Source organism: Euprymna scolopes, chromosome 11 (assembly GCF_053919585.1).
Source record: "Euprymna scolopes isolate OS-2025 chromosome 11, ASM5391958v1, whole genome shotgun sequence".
NCBI lineage: Eukaryota > Metazoa > Mollusca > Cephalopoda > Sepiida > Sepiolidae > Euprymna > Euprymna scolopes.
Genome location: NC_136492.1, coordinates 39,122,993 through 39,146,678, shown reverse-complemented (window position 1 = coordinate 39,146,678; position 23,686 = coordinate 39,122,993). Strand labels below are relative to the sequence as shown.

General features: G+C 32.1%; 2 protein-coding genes across 2 annotated transcripts in view; one reads left to right on the top strand and one right to left on the bottom strand.

Annotated features, from left to right (window-relative positions):
- The window catches only part of LOC145288128 (uncharacterized), a 361,708-nt gene extending 339,563 nt beyond the window's left edge, over positions 1–22,145 (bottom strand). Inside the window, exon 1 of the mRNA XM_080136193.1 lies at positions 21,168–22,145. Within this exon, the coding sequence (XP_079992319.1) occupies positions 21,168–21,263 (96 nt within the window). The 5' untranslated portion in view covers positions 21,264–22,145. The remainder of the gene's footprint in view (positions 1–21,167) is intronic.
- LOC145287841 (histone deacetylase 3-like) overlaps positions 17,603–23,686 on the top strand; it is a 653,483-nt gene continuing 647,399 nt past the window's right edge. Inside the window, exon 1 of the mRNA XM_080135716.1 lies at positions 17,603–17,659. The gene's annotated coding sequence lies outside the window, so the exon portion shown is untranslated. The remainder of the gene's footprint in view (positions 17,660–23,686) is intronic.

The window sequence follows — 23,686 nt, the reverse complement described above, 5'->3', positions numbered from 1 at the left end:
GAAATAATACAACGTGATCAATTTCATTTTAGAGATATTTCTTTCAAAAGCCTTCTTTTAAAAAAAGAAAAAAAAGTATATTGTTCTATTAAACCTTTTACTGTTTAAATAATTGACTTTGCTCGTTTTATTTTAAGAAAATATAAGTTGAAAAAGCATTTTCATTCACTATTAGAAGATTTGTCAGTAAAAAAAAACAATCGCCAAAAAGATAAGTGTTTTTTTTTAATTTTTACTCGCAATGTAGAGCCCTGCATACTTCTTTTCAAGTTAACTCTTTTGTAGTTTTGATTACAATAGTGTAGTATCTGTTCTTCAGATGCTGCACTTCTATTTCTTGTTCTCTTTCGGTGGAGGAGAAATCCTTCACGACTGAGACAATTTTTATTTTTGTACCTTTTCTCCACGTTAAAAAACGACCCTGGTGTCTAACTGCCCCGTGGGGAGGCATAGTAAATAGGTACAATAGATCTGAATGAATGAACCTTGTAAGGGAGGGGCACTAAGCATTGCCCTGTTAATAATGAATTTCTTTGGTTTCTTTTTATTTCTCTCTTGCAGTTAGAAATATCAGGAAATTTTTTTCTTTTTTTCAACATCAGACTAAAAGAATCGTAATGGAGGAATCGGAAAATTAAGGTATTTTTTAACGATGCGATTCCGATACCTCCCAAAATACACGATTCTTACAATTAACGATTCCGATTAATCGTCCCACCACTAGTTTTAACTCATTTTCCCAAACCTAATGTGTTTAACACAGTCTGCCGCCATTTGTAATTTTCAAATATAGCAGTAAACGCTGTGTTTTTTGAGCTGAATAAACATTTTACATTAAAAAAACAAAAAAATTATCCATTTTGGTAATAAAATAACATATCTTGCCTTTGATAATATTTGTTATACATTAATTTTTTGACAACTTTTTCAAATCTATATGTACAGTAGTACAAATCCAATAAAAACACTAAAAATTATCCAATTAGGTAGAAAAGTAACTTATCTTGCCTTTGAAAATATTTACTTGTTATATATTTGTTTTTTGTTGACAACTTTTTCAAGTCTTTGTGCAAGTACAAACCCAAAGGTGTATTTTTCTGTCTAATTTTATTTTTAGTACCGCGCTTAAATTTAAATTTCACAATATCTTTTTGGGGGGGAGTGTATTTTTTTTACATTAAGTCCACCTCCACAATTTTCGACTATGCTGAATAAGAAAATTTCATTTAAAATTTGCAGAGGCAATTAGTTTTCGAGATATAAAGACCTGTACTATGCACTATAATTCACTGACGGCCATGAATAAACACTCCCAACCTCCCCATATTAAGAATGGCCTTCGGAATAACCAACATCCATGCCTAACCACATGTTTTAACCTTTTACCTGTCTTTCGTCTTTTAAAAACGGCTTTTGGAATAAATACCACCATTCTTTCCATGTTAAGAACGGCTTTCAGAATAAACACCTCCCAACCTACCCATGTTAAAAATTGTGGAGGTGGACCTAATGTGAAAATTTACCTTTTGTTTTTTTAATAAATTGTTAGTTGAAAGCACAGAATAGTGACAAAACACCATCCCCTCCCCTTGGTAAGAATAGCAAAAAAAAATAATGGTTTTCTTGGTAGAAACTTTTCTGTAATTCACCTAACAATTTCTGGTGCTAATGAACTTACTGATCCACGCTATTTTTTAAATCGTATTTCCAAGTTTAATTAAAGTTTTATATGTTTTTTTATTCAATTGTAAAGTTAAAGTACAGAATAGATACAAAACACCCTCCTCATGTTAAGAATGGCTTTTTAAATAATAACATTATTTCAGCACGGATCACTCTCTACATGAGTACCTAATATTTTTTTTCAGCCATTCTTACCATAGAGAGGGGATGGTGTTTTGTAACTATTCTGTGCTTTTTTAACTAACAATTTATTATTAAAAAAAGATATTGTGAAATTATAAAAAAAATAAAAAGATATTGTGAAAGTTTAATATAACTTAAAAAAAAAAAAAAAAAAAAAAAAAAACAATGTGAACGGCGCGTTCAACATTGTAGCCGGACCTTATTTGGCAATAAGGTCACATTAGTCAATTAATGGGTGTTAATGCACTTACTGATCCGCACTATTTTTTTTAAATCATATTTCCAAGTTTAATTAAAGTTTTATGTTTTTTTTGTATTTTTTTAGATTAGGTCCACCTCCACAATTTTCTTTTAAATGACGACTATTAAAGGTTTCCGACTATGCTGAATACAGAAATCGCATTGAAATTTTGCAGAAATAAGTAGTTATCGAGATATAAATAGTTGTTTTATGCATTGTATTCTTTGGCGGCCATCTTTGTTACGTGCGTAGATTTGTTTATGACGCGCGCAAGCGTGTAAAAAAGACGGCTGCCAGAGATTACAATGCATTATACAAATTTTTAATATCTCGATAACTACTTATTTCTGCAAAATTTCAATGCGATTTCCGTATTCAGCATAGTCGAAAACCTACAAAAGTTGTCATTTAAAAGAAAATTGTGGAGGTGGACCTAATCTAAAAATTTACTGTTTTTTTTTTGTTTTTTTTTATTCAATTGTAAGGTTAAAGTACAGAATAGGTACAAAACACCCTCTTCTCCCCATGTTAAGAATGGCTTTTTAAATAATAACGTTATTATTTCAGCACGGATCAATAAGTGCACGAGTACCCAATTTCTTTAAAAGCATTTATATTTTCTTATATAAAAACAACTTCTGTAAAAAAAAATTTTTTTTAAGCCATTCTTAACATGAGGAGGGGGTTTGTACCTAATCTATACTTTAACCTTACAATTGAATAAAAAACATATCATAAAACTTTAATTAAACGTGGAAATACGATTTAAAAAATAGCGCGGATCACTCTCTGCATTAGCACCGAAAGTACAGAATAGTTAGAAAACATCCTCCCTCCCCATGGCTTTCTAAATAATGTTAATGCTTCAGTACTGTTCCTTGTCTACTTAAGTTTAATTTTTGTTTATTAAATTGTTAGGTGAAAGTCCAGAATAGTTACAAAACACCCCTATTCCCATGTTAAGAATGGCTTTCTAAATAATAACATCATTATTTCAGCAAGGTAGCTTCTCTGCATAAGTACCATGTTTTGTTTTTAAATTGTTAGTTGAAAGGACAGAATAGTTACAAAATACCATCCCCATGTTAAGAATGTCTTTTTAAATAACATTATTTCAGCACAGTATTTTCTATGCATACGTACTATCTATTTTTGTTTATTAAACTGTTAGGTGAAAGTATAGAATAGGTGCAAAACTCCCTCCCCATGTTAAGAATAGCTTTCTAAATAACGGTAGTACTAGTTTATTAAATTGTTAGGTGAAAGTATAAAATAGTTACAGAACACCCTCCCTTTCCCATGTTAAGAATGGCTTCCTTTATTTCAGCACGGTACCTTCTTTGCATAAGTACCATCTTTTGTTTATTAAATTGTTAAGTGAAAGTATAGAATAGTTACAAAACGCCCTCCCCATGTTAAGAATGGCTTTCTAAATAACATTATTTTAGCACGGTACTTTCTCTGCATAAGTACTATGTTTTGTTTATTAAACTGTTAGGTGAAAGTATGGTACTCATGCAGAGAGTGATCCGTGCTGAAATAATAACATTATTTAAAAAGCCATTCTTAACATGGGGAGGAGAGGGTGTTTTGTACCTAATCTGTATTTTAACCTTACAATTGAATAAAAAAAAACATAAAACTTTAATTAAACCTGGAAATACGATTTAAAAAATAGCGTGGACCACTCTCTGCATTAGAACCAAATATTATTTAAGCAAGTTACCAATCCGTAAAATTTATTCGAAAAAAAAAACTGTACTTTTACCAAACAATAAAAAAAGTTCATATTTTCTCATATCGAAAAAAAAAAAAAAAAAAAAAAAAAAAAAAAAAAAAAAAAAACGACTTCGACTCAAAAAGCAAGCGACAAACTTTTTTTTTTTTTGCCTGATATAATAAAGAAAAAATGTTTAAATTAAAAAATTTGGAAGATAAACAAATGAATTGTTTTTTTTTGTTTTTTTTACTTATCGAGTAAACAGAAAATGAAATCTTCTAGTTCGTTTTGTCAATTCGTGGGTGTAAAATGAATCAAACTGGAAGTTCAGTTCTATCAACAAAACAGGTTCGCACTAACGGCTTATGAAAATATATTTATTTTATTTAACATTTTAATAATTGGTGATGTAAATTTATTTTAATAACATAAAAACATCCCTCGACTCTAAAGATGGGTTGTCTGAAAATTTCAAATAAATTGGTAATGTAGAAATATGGTTGAACGAACCAAGAATTACATTTTTATATATATAGATTAGTTAGTTACAACTTTTCAGAAAGTTTTATAAAAATCCAAGGCATCAATTTTTTTAATAAGCACAAAAGTGTCAATTTTAGCCATTTTAACCCGAAAGGCACCCCTAGGGGTGGAACCACAGTTTTCCCGGAAAATTCATTCTGTTACTTTTTTATTCATATCATGTTTAATGTTTGTGCAAAATTTCAAAAAATTCCAAGGCGTAGTTATTGAAAAAAGTGCAAACGGACGAACAAAGGTGAATTTACAGGTCCACACTGCTTTTATCGGGAGACCAAAAAGTGTGACAAAATTGTCTTAAAGAGGGGAAAAATATATATTGTGTGAGACACAAAAGTAGTCATAACTTCCTTATTTTAGGGCCGATTTAAAATTTTGTAAAAGTTTCTTTCTTTAAATCATCAAGCTCTTCTTATGTATGACAGTAATTTCAATTTTTTCATGTGTATTGTTATCTTAAATGATGTGAAATTAATACCCAAAGAAATTGCAACAACAGGTTATTTGCAATTTCACGCTGAAGAAAGCTCATCTTCAAGAGAAAGGTGTGATGATTTGATGACGAACATGTAAAACCAGATTTTAGTGAGAAAGTTTGGCAACTAGGGTCATTACACTGTCAGAGGTAACAGATCAAAATTGTAAATCGACAGAAAATGTCAAGAAAGAATGACATGGTTGTAGAATGAAGCATTTGAGAAATGTATCCGAGAAAAAAAAAAAAAAAGGTGAAAATGAGATTTAGTGAATAAGAATGCGTCTCTGAGAGGGGAACAAGAAGAGCAACATAAGGAGGTGAGCAAGTCAAGTTTCCAGATATATGACGAAGGGATGATTAAAAGAAGGAAGTATTCAGGATAGACAGACGAGATGAAATTTGAAATAAGAACCCCTTGTGAACTCAAAGATTCTGGTTGGTAAATATAAATTGTTTGGGATACTTTTTCCGCAATACCACGGGAACTCATTAAGATGCAGCTGGTGCATTTTGTAATTTGCTGAAACAATTTTGATTTGACGCGAATTGCATGTGGATCCAGAGATGCATCTGTAATAAGAAAGGGGGTGGCCTTTTTATAACAAAACTTCATAATAAACACAGAGATGGTGTCCCTCAAGTACTTTCTCATTTTAAAATGAGTTTATTCTCTATGATTATTTGATTTTGTTTTTTTCTTTTAAACATTAAGAAAAAATATTAAACATGTTTTTTATGTAGGCTGCATTTTTATTATTTTCTTGGTTTTCACATTTTTTGTTTCTACTCGGTTTTTTCTTGCTCACATGTCCCTGTATCGCATTCATGTGGGCCGGCATCAGTGAGCCCATTTATTTTTTCTGAGTGTGTTTTTTTTTTACGTTCAACCTATTTCAAACTTATATAAATTATTACACAGTAGAAATAATTAAATTAAACAAAACTCATTTTTCTTATTTCGAATTATTTAATCAAGTAAAAATTACATTTTTTACTTGATTACAAAATTTAAAAATAGCAATACCACACCATTTTTTTCTTTAACTCAAATCAAGCATTATTGAAAAGAGCGTAAAAAACAAAGAAATAATATCTTTAGTTTTTTAAAGTCAGCCCATTAGAACTGGAGTTATGACTATTCAAAGTATCAAAAAAATGTGTGGTTCACTGGACATTTTGCCTTAAGTCAGTCCTATTCAAATGTATATAAACTTGTGACTGAAAATGGTAGGAAATTTGCACAATTTACAGACGATCCCATCTTTAAAAAGTTGTATCTTCAGATCTTTTTAAGATATTATGATGAAATTTTGAACATATTATATAATACCACGAAGGTTCAGTTGACGTTATTCAAGACCATCTCACTTTGTAACTTATGGACGAATTAGCATACTAATTTGTATATTCCAGCTTTAAGTAGAAACATCATAAAACCAGCTAAGAAAAATGGTAAGTAAGGCTTTATCATCATAGGAAGTATTATTCTGATGGACATTATCATTTGTCATAACATCATGAAAAATCCAACATGGCGATCGGGAAATCCAAGATGCCACTATGACAGGATTCAAAGAAATTATTAACAAAGTATAGTTTGTAGCATATCAAATTAAAGGAAATTTTGTACAGATCAAAATTGTTTCACAGTACATTAAAATAATTCGCATAATTAAGTTTCATTTTAACGACTTCAAGTAGAAGTATCATAAAAACAGCTAAGAAAAATGGTAAGTAAGACTATCATTTGTCACTGTGAAAAATCCAAGATGGCAACCATGACATAATTCAAAAAAATTATTAAAAAAAATATGGCTTGTAGCATATCAAATGAAAGGAAATTTTGTGCAGATTACAATTATGATGTTTCAAGTTCATTAAACTAATTAGGATAATTAAATTTCATTTTTTAACGGCTTCAAGTTACCATCTTTTCCTTTCTATAATTAAAAACTTATGTTTTCTTAATAATAACAAAAATAAAATGAATACTTTATGTTCGTAGGTTAGTTGATGAACATTTTGTTTAGAGATTTTTTTTGTGCACATCTTCGCACACAAAAGTTCTCATGTTTATATGCGTTCGTTACTACTTCTATCGACTCCTGCATAAAAAGTTTTATCCAATTTTGCCTGAAGAGATTATTGTGACGAAACCGGACTATCAAAGCGTCTCTTATTCATGTATACAAGTTGATCAAGTATATCTTAGTCATTTCTGTATGCACCCCTAAGCAGTGGTGTCTGGAAAAAAATGAGACTATTTCTTCCTTTGAAGCGTGGAAAAACGACCTCATATGTTTTCGTCTCTGGATAGCAATTATGCCCCATTTCTTGAGATGAACTTGGAAAAGAAGTCATGCGCTCATCCACACCGGGGCTTCACAAATAATGGTAAGGAAATACCTGATGTCAACAGACTTACTGCTATCCCAAAAAAATAATATTGTGTAGATGATGTGGCAGGTGGCAAATTACTGCCCCAGCATATCACTGAGTGCCATTGTTAAGAACTCAACATCATTAACAAATGTTTGGCAAACCATAAGACAACATTATGGCTTCCAGACTAGTGACTCTCATTTCCAGGACTTTGATTCCTTCCATAAGGCTTCATGAGGGTTATTTCAGAGACTTGCAGCCTTCATTTACAACTCCTTACTAAATACTGATACCAATATATGCCGTCATGACAATGTTCTCAGAGAAGACAAAGAAGTCACCCCTACATTAGAGAATCTAATAGCCCTCACTAAATTAGTCAAGCAACATTATGGGACAGAGTTGAGATCACGCACATTGGCATCAATCAAGCTCGAGATCTCTCTACTTGAGCTGATAAATGAGGCGTCTGTGAGCCGGGCATTTACTACTCCACTTCGATATATTAAGAAGCCTCAACTAAAAAGGATTTTTCCACCATGTAGTCAGGCTAAGAGACCCAACACGAGACATTTTTTTAGTGAATGCATCGTTCCTGAACCAAACTGTAGATATATGACCAAGGCTCACCAGATCCTTCACATCTTTGACAATCAGGAGTCCACTTGTCCAGAGATCTTAAACAATTTACATACAGAGTACGAAAATATGACAACCTCACAGCGAGTGAAAACTGAACAATCCCCGTACATTGACATGTTCTCAAATCATCATCCAGTATGGATCGTTGTGGACAGTGGTGCCACCAGGAATATGATTTGACACTCAACAGCCACGGTGCTAGAATCACAAAAGCTTCCCAGATTCTCTCTCCTCTGATCTTGAGCACGTAGTACAATGGGGAAAGGAGTGGTTGGTTACTTTTAATGCATCTAAAACCAAGCTTCTCTCTTTACATCATCAACATTCTGATCCACATCTGGCATCAATTGAAATGAATGGCTCTCGTCTTCAGGAGGCCTTAAGTTTTGACAAGCTTCTGGGCTTGACCTTTACTCCTGAGCTTAAATGGAACACGTACATCAAATCTGTTGCCAAGGCCGCTGGAAAAATGGTGGGATCTTTCTATCGATCCAGTAGATATCTCACTGCTGATGCAATTCTCTATCTATATAAGAGCCAGGTACGTCCAAGGATGGAATACTGTTGCCACATCTGGACAGGAGCTGCTAGAAAGGACTTGTCCTACCTTGATAGAGTTCAAAATAGACTTCGTAGCCTCGTAGGAGATGTCCTTTTCTCTTCCTTGCAACCTCTATCTCACAGAAGAGATGTTGCGAGTTTGTCTCTAATGTATCGTTACTTTCATGGAAAGTGTTCAACTGAGCTTCAGTCTATGGTCCCCCCTCGCCAAACTTTCACAAGAAACACTCGTCTAGCTGAAAACACTATCAATAATTTCCCCCACTCTTTATCTGTGCCTAAACCTAAACGTAGATTCCATGAACAAAGCTTCTTTCTTAGAACTGCATGCCTGTGGAATTGTCTTCCATTTTCCTGCTTTCCAGCTGACTACAATAGGGTTGTCTTCAAGTCTAACGTAAATAAGTTCTTGATGAGCCGTTCCATATAAGTTATCAAATTTACCAAATTTTCATTACTAATGATTACTATATTGTCCAATTTCTACTGTACACTCTTTAACCCTTATCCTTGAGTGGCCTCTTGGCGTTGATAATGTGGTGATTCCTGTGTAAAAAAAAAAAAAGTCTGCCAGACAAGCAGACGGATCCTCTCCTTTTAATGTGGTTGGAGAGACCAGGCTTAGTCTGGAAAGAGGAGACACAATGTGCTTCATTGAAGGCCTGGTTATTGAGGATCTTGATACTGAGATACTTGACAGTGTCCCATTCATGCGTAGTAATGACCTGTCAGTTAGATCCACTAGGTTTGAGATATATATTGGCGACACACAATTCCGGTATAGCTCTACTACATCCCCTCCCGACAAGAGACTGGTCAGACGTGCTCATGTTTTACGTGCCCCACCCCAACAAACCAGTGTGGCCTGGCAAGTACTTGGAACTCTCCATGCCCGATGATGAAGATGAATTTTCCATTGAACCTCATTGGGCTGCGTAATATCAGTTAAACCTTGGCTGCTACCCATAATCACAAGGAGTGTAGGAAGAAAAGTGTGTCTTGTCAACAACACCAGTGAACCACAACAAATATGTAGATAACACATCTGCCAGACTATATCTACGTTCATTCCAACAACATCTTCTGGTATGGTGAGTACCTACCCAACTTCAAGCAAACACCATGACAACATCACTTCCTGTGTGGTCATCGACCCAGATGACGTTATTCTCTACAGAGAAGCTGAAATTTCAACAGCTTAATTCGCGTTTTATGAAGTTTTTGGAGAGGATCTATCTGGGTATAATGGCTCATTTGGTCACTTCAAGGCTTCCATTAACATGGGTCCTATTCAGCCACTCCAGCTTCGAGGCTGACTTTCTCTTTACAATAAAAACAGACTGAGAACTGCAACTTATGTTTGATGAGTTATTGATAGAACACATTGGTTTATTTTCCTGTTTAGAAGATGTCGGAAGAGCAGGAATATGAGCCCGTCCTTCCTTATCAAAAAGACTAATGGAGGACATCGCCTAGTTACTGCATTTTCCAGTAATGGTTGGTATGTGAAGCCTCAGCCATCTGCTATGCCGAACATTGACTCCACTCTAAGGAAGATAGGTCAGTGCCAATGGATTATCAAAACCGACCTCACGAGCGCCTTCTATCAGATCCTCTTGGCAAAGGAATCCATGAAATATTATGGTGTTGTGATCCCTTTCAGAGGTATGCATGTCTATACAAGGTGCGCAATGGGTATGCCAGGATCAGAAACAGCTCTGAAGGAACTAATGTGTACAGTACTAGGCGACTTGTTGGTAGAGGGATATGTGGCAAAGCCTGCTGATGATCTTTACTGTAGAGGAAATAGCATTAAAGACCTATTATCAATTTGGCGCAGAGTCCTCGCAACTATCTCTGACCAATTTAAGACTATCCGCCAGCAAAAGCACAATATGTCCTAAGCAAACAACCATCCTTGGATGGATATGGTCAGAGGGATCCTTGTCAGCTGGACCCCACTGTATCGCTACATTTAGCTCCTGCCAACCTTCCAAGACTGAAAGGTCTACAATCATTCATAGGAGCCTACCAGGTCTTAAACTAGCAATAACAGCGCCACAAAAGATGCACACTGCTACTTAATTTGATACTCATAGTCTTTAAATCAGTAATAAGTACATTTCTCCTACGTCCATCAAAATAAAACTTATATAACTGGATTTACAATAAAATTTATTTTAAAATAGTATTTTAATATTTTTGTTGGGATTTGTATATTTGAAGAAATCTATTTAAATCCAACTATTAACGACGAAACCTGCCAGCATAGCATCCTCGCTGGTGGTAAATCACTTTTTGCAAGTAAACGGTCAGGGTAGTTTCACATAAATACTCGAAGCGGAAGTTGTACTCATTGACAACGTTTCTAATCAGGGAAAAGAATCATTTTTGCTACGGAATTTGAACACAACATGTACATCTTTCCAGTCAAAAGTTAGAATATCTCAAAGTTGATGCTTTGTAGTACAAAGAAACTGTCCAAACGCTATTTAATAGCAAATATATTAATTTCTTTTATCCTAGAATTTGAAAAGAATTGGATTAAAACATTATATGCACGAATCGATAGAAGTAGTTATAACTGCATATAAACATGAGAATTTTTGTGTGCCAAGACGTGCACAAAAAAATCTAAACAAAATGTTCAACAAATTTACGAACATAAAGCATTCATTTTATTTTTGTTATTATTAAGAAAACATAAGTTTTTAATTATGGAAAAGAAAAGAATATTTAAAAAAAAAAAAAAGTACATTCTTTGAAAAAGAATGAATGGCAATGACCACGTTTTTAAATGAGTTAAAACACACAAACCACTTATCCAGTTAAGTAAAAGAATAACTTTTATTGGGTTTGTTTTACAATCCACAGAGGTATGAAAAAGTGACCAAAAAACAAATATATAACAAATAAATGTTACCAAAGGCAAGTTACTCTTCTACCTACCTCGATAAATTTTTGGTGTTATGTTTTTTCTGTTCAAAAAATAAGTAGTGTTAAGCATTATATGAGAACAAAAAAAAAATGGCTGCAATATCTCTTAAAGTCTCGACAATGACTTAAAAATAAAAAAATTATACAAAATACTGATAGAAACTTACCCTATAATTATCATGGTAACTTGAAGCCATTAAAAATGAGATTTAAATATGCTAAATTAGTTTAATGAACTTGAAAACATAATTGTAATATGTACAAAATTTCCCTTAATTTACTACAAGCTATATTTTATTAATAATTTCTTTGAATCATGTCATGGTAGCATCTTGGATTTCTCGGTTGCCATCTTGTATTTTTCATGATGTTGTAATGGCAAATGATAATGTCCATCAGAATAATACTTCCTATGATGATAAAGCCTTACTTACCATTTTTCTTAGCTGGTTTTATGATGTTTCTATTGAAAGCCATTAAAATGAAACTTAATTATGCTAATTAGTCCATAAGTTACAAAGTGAGATGGTCGTAAATAATGTGGTATTATGATAATATGTTATGAATTTCATCATAATATCTTAAAAAGATCTGAAGATACAACTTTTTAAAGATGGGTTAGTCTGTAAATTGTGCAAATTTCCTACCATTTTCAGTCACAAGTTTATATGCATTTGAATAGGACTGACTTAAGGCAAAATGTCCAGTGAACCACACATTTTTTGATACTTTGAATAGTCATAACTCCAGTTCTAATGGGCCAATTTAAAAAAAACTAAAGATATTATTTCTTTGTTTTTTACGCTCTTTTCACTAATGCTTGATTTGAGTTTATTCGATCTAAAGAAAACAATGGTGTGGTATTTACTACTTAAACCATGTCATTCTTAACTGTTCCCACTTTTTTAGCCCTTTAGATGAAGCCACTGCAGGAAAAGAGTCACTGGATCTTGTAAACTAGTCTGACAAGTTACATTCATGTACCCCGTCCCGCCGACCATTTGTAGATCGTGACTGATGGTTCTGTCAGACAACACAGTATTGGTGCCTTGATGTACGCAGACAGAGGAGGGAGATTACTGTTCTGTAGTCATTTTTCTGCCAAACTACACAGCCATCAACCCATCTGGTTACCATGTGAAGTTGAGGCATTGGCTATTGCTGCAGCAATTAAACATTTTAGCCCATATCTAATTCAGTCAAGATATCATCCCACTATCCTCACCGATAGCAAGCCCTGTGATCAGGCCTATGAAAAGCTCTGCTGAGACCAGTTCTCAACCAGGCCCAGATTAACATTGTTCTTGTCAACTGTCTGCCATTTCCAGGCTTCCGTCCAACATCTTGCGGGTAGAGCGAACTTGTCTGCTGATTTTGCCAGCCGTAATGCTCCAGAGTGCAGGCACCCAACATGTCAGATTTGCTCGTTCTTACGGGTGCAGGAGGAGGTCGCTGTGTTTAGGACTTCTCTTGTAGAGATAATTAAGGGATGGAAGAAAATTCCAAATAAGTGCTCAAATCTTAGACGAACACAGGCACACCTGATGCAGGGAACTTGCCATTCAAAGCGACTTAATGGCATTAAGGATGTGAAAAGATATCTTCAGACTGCCACATTAGTTTAGCCCAGAATGGTCTTGTAGTTGTTTGTCAAAAAGATTCTCTTCAACAACGGGATGCAATTATTGCCTTACTGACGGCGCTGCATATTAAGCTGGGACACCCCATGAAACACCAAATGCAACAGGTAATGAGCTGCTATTTCTATACCTTGGACCTGGTCGAAACTGAACAAAATTGTATCCTCATATTACCAGTGCGCTTCATTGAGCTGCTCCCCACTCATGGCTGTTCCTCAGTCCTGTGAAGACCCCTAGAATGCACTCAGGCTTAGGTTTGCATCAAGAGAAATATACAACTGATTTTTGTCTTATGCGTCAGTTCTTATTTCAAATGAGCCCATCAGACCCACCTGCTGTCGTAAGGACAGACTCCGCCTCCAGCTTCAAATCCCTTAAATATCTCAATAGAGATAGGTAACCCTAAAAACAATCATAACCCTGTTGATGAAAAGGCCGCCCAAGATATCCAGCGAGAGCTCCTCAAGTTGCACCCAGCTGGTTTGCAGATCTCTACTGTCTAGCTCTCTGTAGCATGTTGCACCTTGAACTATAGATTTGGATTACTTGGATTGTTCCCCAGAGAAATCTTGTATCACAGGGATCAGTTTACCAATGAACGCATCCATTTCAATGATATGGATCTTATAGAAGAGCAGCATCGTAGGCACAAGGCAAACCCTGTTTACAGTGAGCAGTTTAAGACTCCCAACTGCTCACATAGGCCTTGTATGAAAGTGAATGTCGGAGACATTGTGTACTTTTACAGTGACCTATCAAAAAATAAAGAACATGAGCAATACTTATTTTCATCCAAACAAGATGAACGGATGTACATTTGAAAGTTTGCCAGCTCCCAGTTAAGTACATACAAGGTCCACAACGATGATTGCTTCAGGGTTTGTTCTCATTCAGGTAACAGCCCTATGATTAGTCTTGAACACGCAGATGACAATAACAAGATAGCCTTGCATACCAAGCCCGCCATTCCTGAGACGATTAGCAGTATAACCAGCGACAAAAGGTTACTACTAAGCAGTTAACTAACCAGCCAACTCTCTATTATGACTGAGGAGAAGATTCCAATTGACTCCTCCCTTGGAACAGACACAACACGCACCCTCTCGACAGTCGATAGACAAAGACATGCTTGTCTCCCCAGATGTAGGGCAAAACCATTCTCCCTGAAAGACTATGTTACTAACTTTTTTTGACTGGCTCTATGAGTCCTTATCTCAAGGAAAAAAAAAAAAAAAGGTGTCATGCCAATATTGAATTATGATTGTATATCTGTCAAGAGAGATAACTCAGCATGACAGTGTTATTTTCAGTTATCATCTGCCTCTTCCATTTTGTGCTTACATTTTTAATTTTGTTTTGAATTTTGTTCTTCGTCCCTTCAAACAGTTTCGTGTGATATACCTTATTTACTGGCATGAAGGTAGCAGAGTAAGTTTGTGAGGAAGGCTACAGAAAACATGGAAGGAAGAGATAAAATGAATTTCAAAGAAGGATAAATAAAGCTTGACCAGAGATATGTTAGTTTGAAAGTAAATTTCTGAAACTGTTCAACACATGCCAGCATATAAAACAGACGTTAATATATCCAAAAAAGAACAAAAGTTTCCTTAAGGTGTTTTGAACGTACAATTTCAAAATAAATAAAAAATATCACACATACAAGTTTTCAGACATTTCTAAGTCAGGTGCATAAATTATCATTTCGTTACGCAAAACTTAACTCCCTTTAAAAAAATATTTATTGTATATTCGGTGCATATTAAGAATTGCACTTATGACGGCAATTAAAATTAAAGAAAATTCAGAAAAGTCTGTATGATATACGTACCAGTTACGGAACGAAGATGAAATATTACTGAAAAAAAAAATAGCATGTAATTTGATCAAGTAGTTTTTTTGTTGCCGTTTTTTTTTTTTATTCAAGAAAATCAAATTTTACGATTAAGCGAGTTGTAGTGTTTTCATCCAATATGATTAAACCCGAGGAAATAAATAAAGGGAAGACAATTCAATTCGAAGTGCCGAGATCAGAATTAGAATGTTCAATACAGTCTAGTAGTAAAATCCCTAAAAATCGTAAATTTGAAATTTCTTAAAAAAAAAAATAAAAAAAAAAATGTTTGATCAATTTACGTAATTTAATTAAAATGACATCTTTGTTCCGTGACGAATACGTGTATTATTATTTTATTTTTTTTTTTTTTTTAAATAAGTGTAATTTTTAATAAGCGCCCAGGTTCTTAAAAGTGTTATTTAGTCCGAATATGAGTGACCATTACCGCGTTGTGGTCCGTAAGTGAATAATAATTTTATATTAAATTTATATGCGGAACTGATCCCTCACTCTAAATTCAATTATGAAATATTTTTTTATTAATCTTTACCATTAAATGTTTCAGACTGCGTACATATAATCACCTCACAAAATGAATCACAATTTTATTTTTCTGTTATAAAATCATTAACAGAAAAAAATTTTTTGTAAAACTTTTAATAGATTCATTTTTGATTTTAAATTCGGATGCACAGCTACAATTTTATCGAAAATGTGGTACTAGTGCAGTGCAGTGCACTTATTGATCCAACGGATATTATTTCTGCACGGATCAATGATCCGTGCAGAAATAATAACGTTATTATTTAAAAAGCCATTCTTAACATGGGGAGGGGGTGTTTTGTAACTATTCTATACTTTAACCTTACAATTGAATAAAAAAACATCAGAAAACTTTAATTAAACTAGGTGCACTCGCACCAAAAATGTTTTAGTTATTGCGATACAAAGTAAAAGTAAAATGATTCTACAATTTCCCACCAAATAGCGCAGGAACTTAATTATAGATTTTCGCATTTCCAACATATCTGCCATAGGTTCTGTAGCCAAAAAATAAACAGAATAAAAAGAATTACTAGTAATATTAAACCCTTTTTGGTTAACCTGTACAGATAGGGTCCCGATGTTCCGCCTCGTTCTGTCAGGGGAAAAAAATCGTCTGACGTTAGCTGTGTCGAGGCGAAAAATTACCCCTTCAATAATAAAGTGCCGAGTTGTTAACTTAAAAAAAAAAAAAACAGTTAAAATGATTAGTATTTTTTTTTTTTTCACAGTTCAAATAATTAGAATTTTAAAAAATAAACAGTTCAAATAATTAGTAATTTTGGCAAGACTGTAGTTTAGGTGGAAAAATAATCTCGAACCCTTTATCGCATAAAAGAAACTAATTTCCCTAATCACCGGTGCGTTACCATGTCAATAATATATAAACAATAATATAGATATTTCAGAAGTTGTTTTTGAAAACAACTTACAAAAAACTTCTATTTATATTGCTTTTAATTAAAGTAAAAAAGGTTTTCGTAGGTTACAATTATGAAAAGTTCTATTCATATTTAAAGGTCTTATATGTTCTGTGTTTTTTTTGTTGTTTTTTTACACAATGAATACATTTTTAATGAAGGTGCTAGTGCAGACTGCAGAGAGTCTGCGCTATTTTTTAAATCGTATTTCCAAGTTTAATTAAAGTTTTATGATATGTTTTTTTATTCAATTGTAAGGTTGAAGCATAGAATAGGTACAAAACACTCCCCTCCCCATGTTAAGAATGGCTTTTTAAACAATAACATTATTATTTACGTCCGGATCACTCTCTGCACTAGTACCTTAATGATAAACAATACATAAATAGAAATAATAAATTATCAGACTTCTAAAAGTTTAAGTTTAAACAATTTTTTTTTTTTAATTTTTAATTAAAAATTGAATCACGTGATTATTATTAAATTACGTGAGTAGTTATAAACGATACAAATTAATATTAAACACGCGTAAATTTCAAATATAATATAAAACGTTCGGTACTTATGTATTTTTGTTACCGTGCTAAAAAAAAAAGGTGCTTAAGATATCGTGAAACGTTCTGTTTAAAATTAAAAAATCTTGTTTAAAATAAAGAAGTAAAAAATGAGAAAAAGATATCGTGAAAAAAAGATCGTGAAACGGTTTAAAATAAATAAGTAAAAAGTTGGGCTTCTTTAAAGTTGTTTTCAAAAACAACTTCTGAAATACCTATATTATTGACATGGTAACGTACCGGTACCGGTGATTAGGGAAATTAGTTTCTTTTATGTGATAAAGGGTTCGAGATTATTTTTCCACCTAAACTAGTCTTGCCGTAATTTTTACCCCCTTATAAATTCCACAAATGATTAGAATTTTTGGTACAGCGAATTGTTTTTTTTAATTCAACAGTCCAAATAATTAGAATTAAAAAAAAAAAAACTTCTATCGTCGTGCGCTCGTGCGTGCGCCCTCGGTTGTATTATCTTTTTGTTACGACACTGACTTCATCAACAATTATTTAATTTTGTTGGGGCTGCTAACAATTTCTTTGTGTCCAACAATAATTTTTATTCCTTTTTACTTCTGTCGTTTGTCAAAGACAAATGACGCACATAGTCCCTTCTTTCCGTAAAATGCTATTTTCTCGTAAGAACATTTTCGCCTTATTGTAACAACTCTAAAATTTGCTCATGCTTGTCAAATACATGCTGATTTAGGTTTAGGGTAATTTTCTGCCTCGACACCGCCTTACGTCAGACGGCGTTTTTCCCAACTCAGAATGAGGCAAGACCTCGGGACCCTATCCGTACAGGTTAACCCACTTTTTAATTATAATATAAACAATGACTTGTTCTTTGATATACATTTTTATGGGGGGGGGGCGATTTTTAGGAGTTTCCACATGAAATCGAAAGTGGTATGTATTAAAGAAAATACAAAGGCGGTTATATACATTATTGGGACGAAATTTCGGAAATTGTAATACTGAATTTCACACGAAAACAATAGTATCTGCGTATTCCTCGTATTTTTAAGATGATTATATCCAAAAATTACGAAGGTACGAAAATTATTTATTACAGAAAAATAAAAATAGAATTTCATGAAAACGATCGTAAAGCACGAGAGTTCAAAACGGGCTGTAATTTTCCGTTTCGGTTTAAACAAGATGGCGGCAATTTTTCACCTGCTACCAGGATTAAAGTTGTTTTTTTTTAATAATTTAGTAATATTCAGGTAATTCCGACATCATTTTTAAGCTAATATTGTAATTTATTAAAATTGACAAAAAAACTCAGATGAAACCATTGTTTTTTTTGTTTTTTTATCTGAAAACTCCATTGAAATTCGAAAAAGTTGTCACTAAACAAATATAGAACAAACAAATGTTATCAAAGGCAAGATAAGTTACTTTTCTACCTAACTGGATATGTTTTTAGTGTTTTATATTTAATGTAACATGTTTATTCAGCTCGAAAAACATACAGTGTTTACCGATTGGAAAATGCAAAATGGCAGCCTACTCATTCTCGGAGACGTTAAGTTTGGGAAAAGGAGTTATAAATAAAAAATCAGTCAAACTACTGTTAAAAACCCGCCGAATATATCACCCTATGTCACGGTAACATATTGAGCGAGTTTCTAACAGTATTTTGTCTAGTTTTTTATTTATAACTCATTTTCCCAAACTTACCGCCTCAAAGAGAGAGTCGGCTGCCATTTTAAATTTTCCAATACATCAGTAAACACTGTATGTTTTTCGAGCAGAATAAACATGTTACATTACATATAAACACTAAAAAATATCCAGTTAGGTAGAAAAGTAACTTATCTTGCATTTGATAACATTTATTTGTTATATATTTATTTTGTGACAACTTTTTCGAATCTATGTGTACAGAGTAATACAAACCCACTCCATTTATCGACTACAAAATCTCGTCACAATAGTGTAGAAGCGCCAAAGAAAAAAAGATTTTAAAAACGTTTATATTAGTTTCGTTATGGTGACCATGTCCGAAAAAGAAGAAGAAAAAAGACTGGTAACCGGTCCTTTCTCAATCTTAAGTGGGTGATAATTTTACGTTCAAATTATAGTTATCGTAAAGTGGTTTATAGTGTAAAACTAAGATGTTAAATTTTTTATACTTTAAAAATAAGAATTTTATTCCGAAACCAGAAATACAATTTTAGTAATTTCTCAGCTAAATTCAATCCACCCTAATGAACACGCTGAAAAATTAGAAAAAAATATTTAAAATTTAGAGTGGAGAATCAGTTTTGCATAAATTTAACGTAAATTTTCAGGTCATTCTAGCGTTTTAAGGCAGTTACCAAACTTCTTTCTTCTTCTTTTTTTTTTTTTTTAAACTTTACTTTACTCGAAAATTTTTGGTCGAAAAGGAAAATATTCTTAACGATCACAGATACTAAAATACGTTATTAAACGGACTATGGATTTTTATAACTTTTATCTATTTAATCCTTGCGAATTGCAAATCAAGCAACAATTCAAAGACAAAAAAAAATGACAAATTTCAGTTCGAAAAATTAAGACGTGGCGCCAAAATTATGCGCAGGTTGAGTTTTTGATGAAATGTTTGGTTCAAGAAAAATTATGAGTAATTCGAATTTTCTCACTAATAAAATTCATACATTGAAAGCAGTTGTATAACGAATTGGAGTTAATTTAAGATTGTTATTTCATTAACAACCGAGAGAAAAGATCATGTAGTCGATTAATTGTAGGCATTTTACAGTAACAACAAAACGAAAACGTTGTAAAAATAATAAGATTAATAATAATAAAGAAATGTTACCAAAGACAATAGTAGAAGAGTGACTTTGGTAACATTTATTTATAGTTGTTTGACCATTTTTCGTTTTGTTGTCTACTGCAAAATGCCCTTAATTATACGAACGAAAGATAAGAAACAATAACACTGAAAAAAGTGTGAAATGCTTTCAGAAAACTAAAAAGAAAATCAATTTTCGAAAGTAATGAATCATTTAATATATATTAGTGAAAGTCGCAAATATATTTATGAGAGTCGCAAATATGTGAGAGTTAAGTCTGGAATTCGCTTCTCATTCTTTTGTTTTTGTCACGAAAGTCCGCGCGTATTCACAGCCGAATTATATCCGACAAGACAAACAAACAATAATCTAAAATATATAGAAATACCAATGCCTTTTTTTCTTGTTAAACAAAAATAATAACGGTTAGAAAAACAAACAAAAACAGAAAACACAAAAAAAAAAAAAAAAAACAAATACTGGAGCTAAAATTTATTTTCTTAAAAAATTTCCTAAAATTGCAAACAGTTCCAAACTTATTTCCCTTTGCTAGTTCTTTTAACAACCTCTTTTTTTTTAATGTTTCAAATTAACTATTAATATTAGTAAAAAATAAATAAAAATAAAAACTAATTTCAATCTGTACAGATTTTATTTTAACAATATTCAGCTTAAAACTTACGTTAATTGAAATGTAAATGAAGCTGATTAATTTGGATACATTTCTTTATTCACCATACATTGATTATGAACATAAACAATGAAAATTTAGAAATGTTAAACACTGAAAGAAAAAAGAAATTAAAGTAGTCTTAATTCATTTAATGAGAAATGATGAATAAAAGATTTCCGAACATTTTTTCCCGATCAGTAAAAAAATATTGCACCATTTTAATTGACCACAAAGTGGGGGGTTCGTTTTTAGTTTCTTGTGTATAGAAACAAACAGATTTGTTTTGATTTTTAAAAAGATTTATACATTAACATAGAAATTGTTCATAATGCACAATATAGCAAAGTGGCTTTCTCTTGTTGAAAGAGATTTAAAAATAAAATCATTTACGCTGGTAGCATTATATATATATATATATATATATATATATATATATATATATATTCTACAAATTACAGATAACTTAAAAATGTTTCAATAAATAAAATGTTATTTTTTTTAAACTGAAAAGAAAAATGTATAAAACCATGAACTCACCAATTTTTTAAACTACTGAAAAAGGACGAATACTAAATTGCTTTGTGTTAGCACTAACATAATTGAATGTAATTTTTCAAGTTTTAATTGATTTTAATCAAATGGTATAAAATAATGACTGAATAAAATAATTTTTATGTACATTGACCTAAAGATGAAAACTCATTTTAGATTTCTAAAATATATGTCGCCACTTGAAAAATTTATTTGTGTGTTAATGCTAACAATAACATTCCTTGCTTTTGATCTGTTTCACAATAGCGAACACTTCGATCGAGTTTATTTAGATCGAAAATAAAAACATTTAGTTTACCTCTTCGCGTTTGTAGTTACTTGTTCCTTTTTTCTTGATCTTCGATAAATCATCAAACCCGTACTGGGCATCTCCACTGTGTCGAGTCCGAACCATGTTCACGAAGACTTCTCTTATAGTCGTCCACTCGTTTTTCAAGTTTGTTTTGTTCTGCTTTTCGCGTTAAAAACAAATAATCAAAGTTCAACTTTAGAAGAAAAATATATTGCAATAAATTAAGAGACGAAGCAAACGCTTTATGAATATGGCTGCTTCTTCACTCGCTCCGGCTTCTCTCTAACAATCTAAACATTTTACAGATGAGATTATTGACGGGGTGGTAAAGAAAAGAGAAAGGTTGGGGGGTCATTTTCATCTATTTCAATTTCCTCCCTTGTACAAAAAGACAAACATGGATTTATAGACAAGAAAAAAAAAGGTTTGCTTCCCTAGTGACAAAACAATTATAAAAATTCGACTTCAATTTAAACACAAAAAATATAGTACAAAAAAGTAATCATTTTTTTCGCGGTGTCCTCAAAAACGAACCGGTTACAATAAATGTGATGTGACAGCGGTTCTCCTTTGTATATGTCTATCTTTTTTTCTTCGTTTTTTTTTATTATTTATTTAATTTAATCGGTCTGTTTTTTAAGTTAAATTTTTTTTTTTTTTTTTTTTACTTGAATTTCGAGTGAAGTGAACAACTTTGGCGGGAATCAAACGTTTGAATTTCTAATCCCATTTTCATTTTTTTTCTCTTCACCTCTCGCTTTTCTTGCTGAAATAACTATTATTCATTGAACATTATTGTACGATGATCCTTGCATTAAACAAAATAAACACACACAACACTCGTCCGAATGTGGTAAAAAAAAATTCGAGAGCAAATTAAACGTTTTGAATGACTCTTTGTTCTTCGTAAAATTTTCATCATGATTATGGTGGCCAGCCACGGCAGTACGCATGCTCCTCCTCAACCTCGCCTTCATTTTCTATGGCCTCCACTCGTGTGTCTGTGTTAAATCCCGTGATTCATACTAAAAGTGAAAAATTAGAAATTTTATCGACGTTCTTCATAAATAATAATTTAAGTTAAGATTTTCGATCTTGTAAAAGATTTACTTTTCAACGCTAGTGAGAACAGTAAGTTTTGTGTGTGCTTTCAGAATACTTGATACTTTTGTATATATTTCTGGAAAAAAAATAACTATATATATATATATATATATATATATATATTCATTCTCATGCTTCATATAAAGTCATTATTTTTATAATCTTTTTGACGCTGATAGAATGCAAAGCTCTATTTAAAAACTTAGATTTCTCATATTGACAAAAATGGCGGTCATACTGACTAAGGATTAATCATTAGAAATTAAAATTATTATTTATTTTTGGTTTGGTTTTGTGTATAAAATAAATTCTGTTTTCTTATTTTGTTCATAAAGTTTTAAATCGACAATGTTTTTTATATTTATTTTTAAAAACACATTCTTGAAAATATATACTTGATATTTTGAACAGTGACAACGTACAACGACTCTGCAAGTTTTGTAGTCTTGTAGAGCAATTATTTCTGAGAAATATTTTTTACGATTCTTAAAAATAATGAAACGTATATGAAAAAAAAACGATATTTAATGTAATTTTCTCATATTCCGTCCGAACATTTTGAGTGCATTCCAAAACAAGAAATAAACTCTCGTTCTTCGAAAAAGGGGCGACAAAAAATCTTGCGTCTGAGTAAATAAGTTTCTCTACTGTTTTAGAAAATGTTTTTTTCAATTCGATTAAATGTGATTCTATTAATGAATGATTTCATTCGCACAGATTATTATAATTAGAATAAAATATTGTATTAAGGCCAAATCTCGGTATTTGCGAGGTCTACCTTTTTAAAAGCTGTGTAGAATATTCCATTAACTATTTGCAATGTTTTTATTTTTGTGTACTTTTTACTTGACAATATTTGTTCGACATTGGAAAAAGAAACAAATATTTTGTTTCAGAAATCTTATATTTTCGATACTTGCACTTATTGATCCGTGCTGAAATAATAAGGTTATTATTTAAAAAGCCATTCTTAAGATGGGGAGGGTGTTTTGTACATAGTCTGTACTTTAACCTTACGATTCAATAATAATAAAAAAAAAACATATAAAACTTTAATTAAACTTGGAAATACGATTTAGCGCGGACAGTAAGTTCATTAGCACCATATTTTCTTAGAACAAATTGGCAAATATTTTTTTTTTAAGCACAATTATGAAAATATACTCAATATGCATATGTTTAAAACATTAGTCAATAATTAAAATCAAATAGTTTGAAAATTATAAATTTTAAAAACGAATCACCATAAAATATTAGATCATAAAAATATTTGGTAAAGATACACTAGTATATTTCCACCCTAAAAAAATCCTTTAGGAATCCCACGATATCAGATTTTCGAGGGTGCTTAAACGAAAATGGAGTTTCAAATTAAAAAAAAAACTAGTAGCTTCCAAGATATGAAAAAAATTATAGTTTCA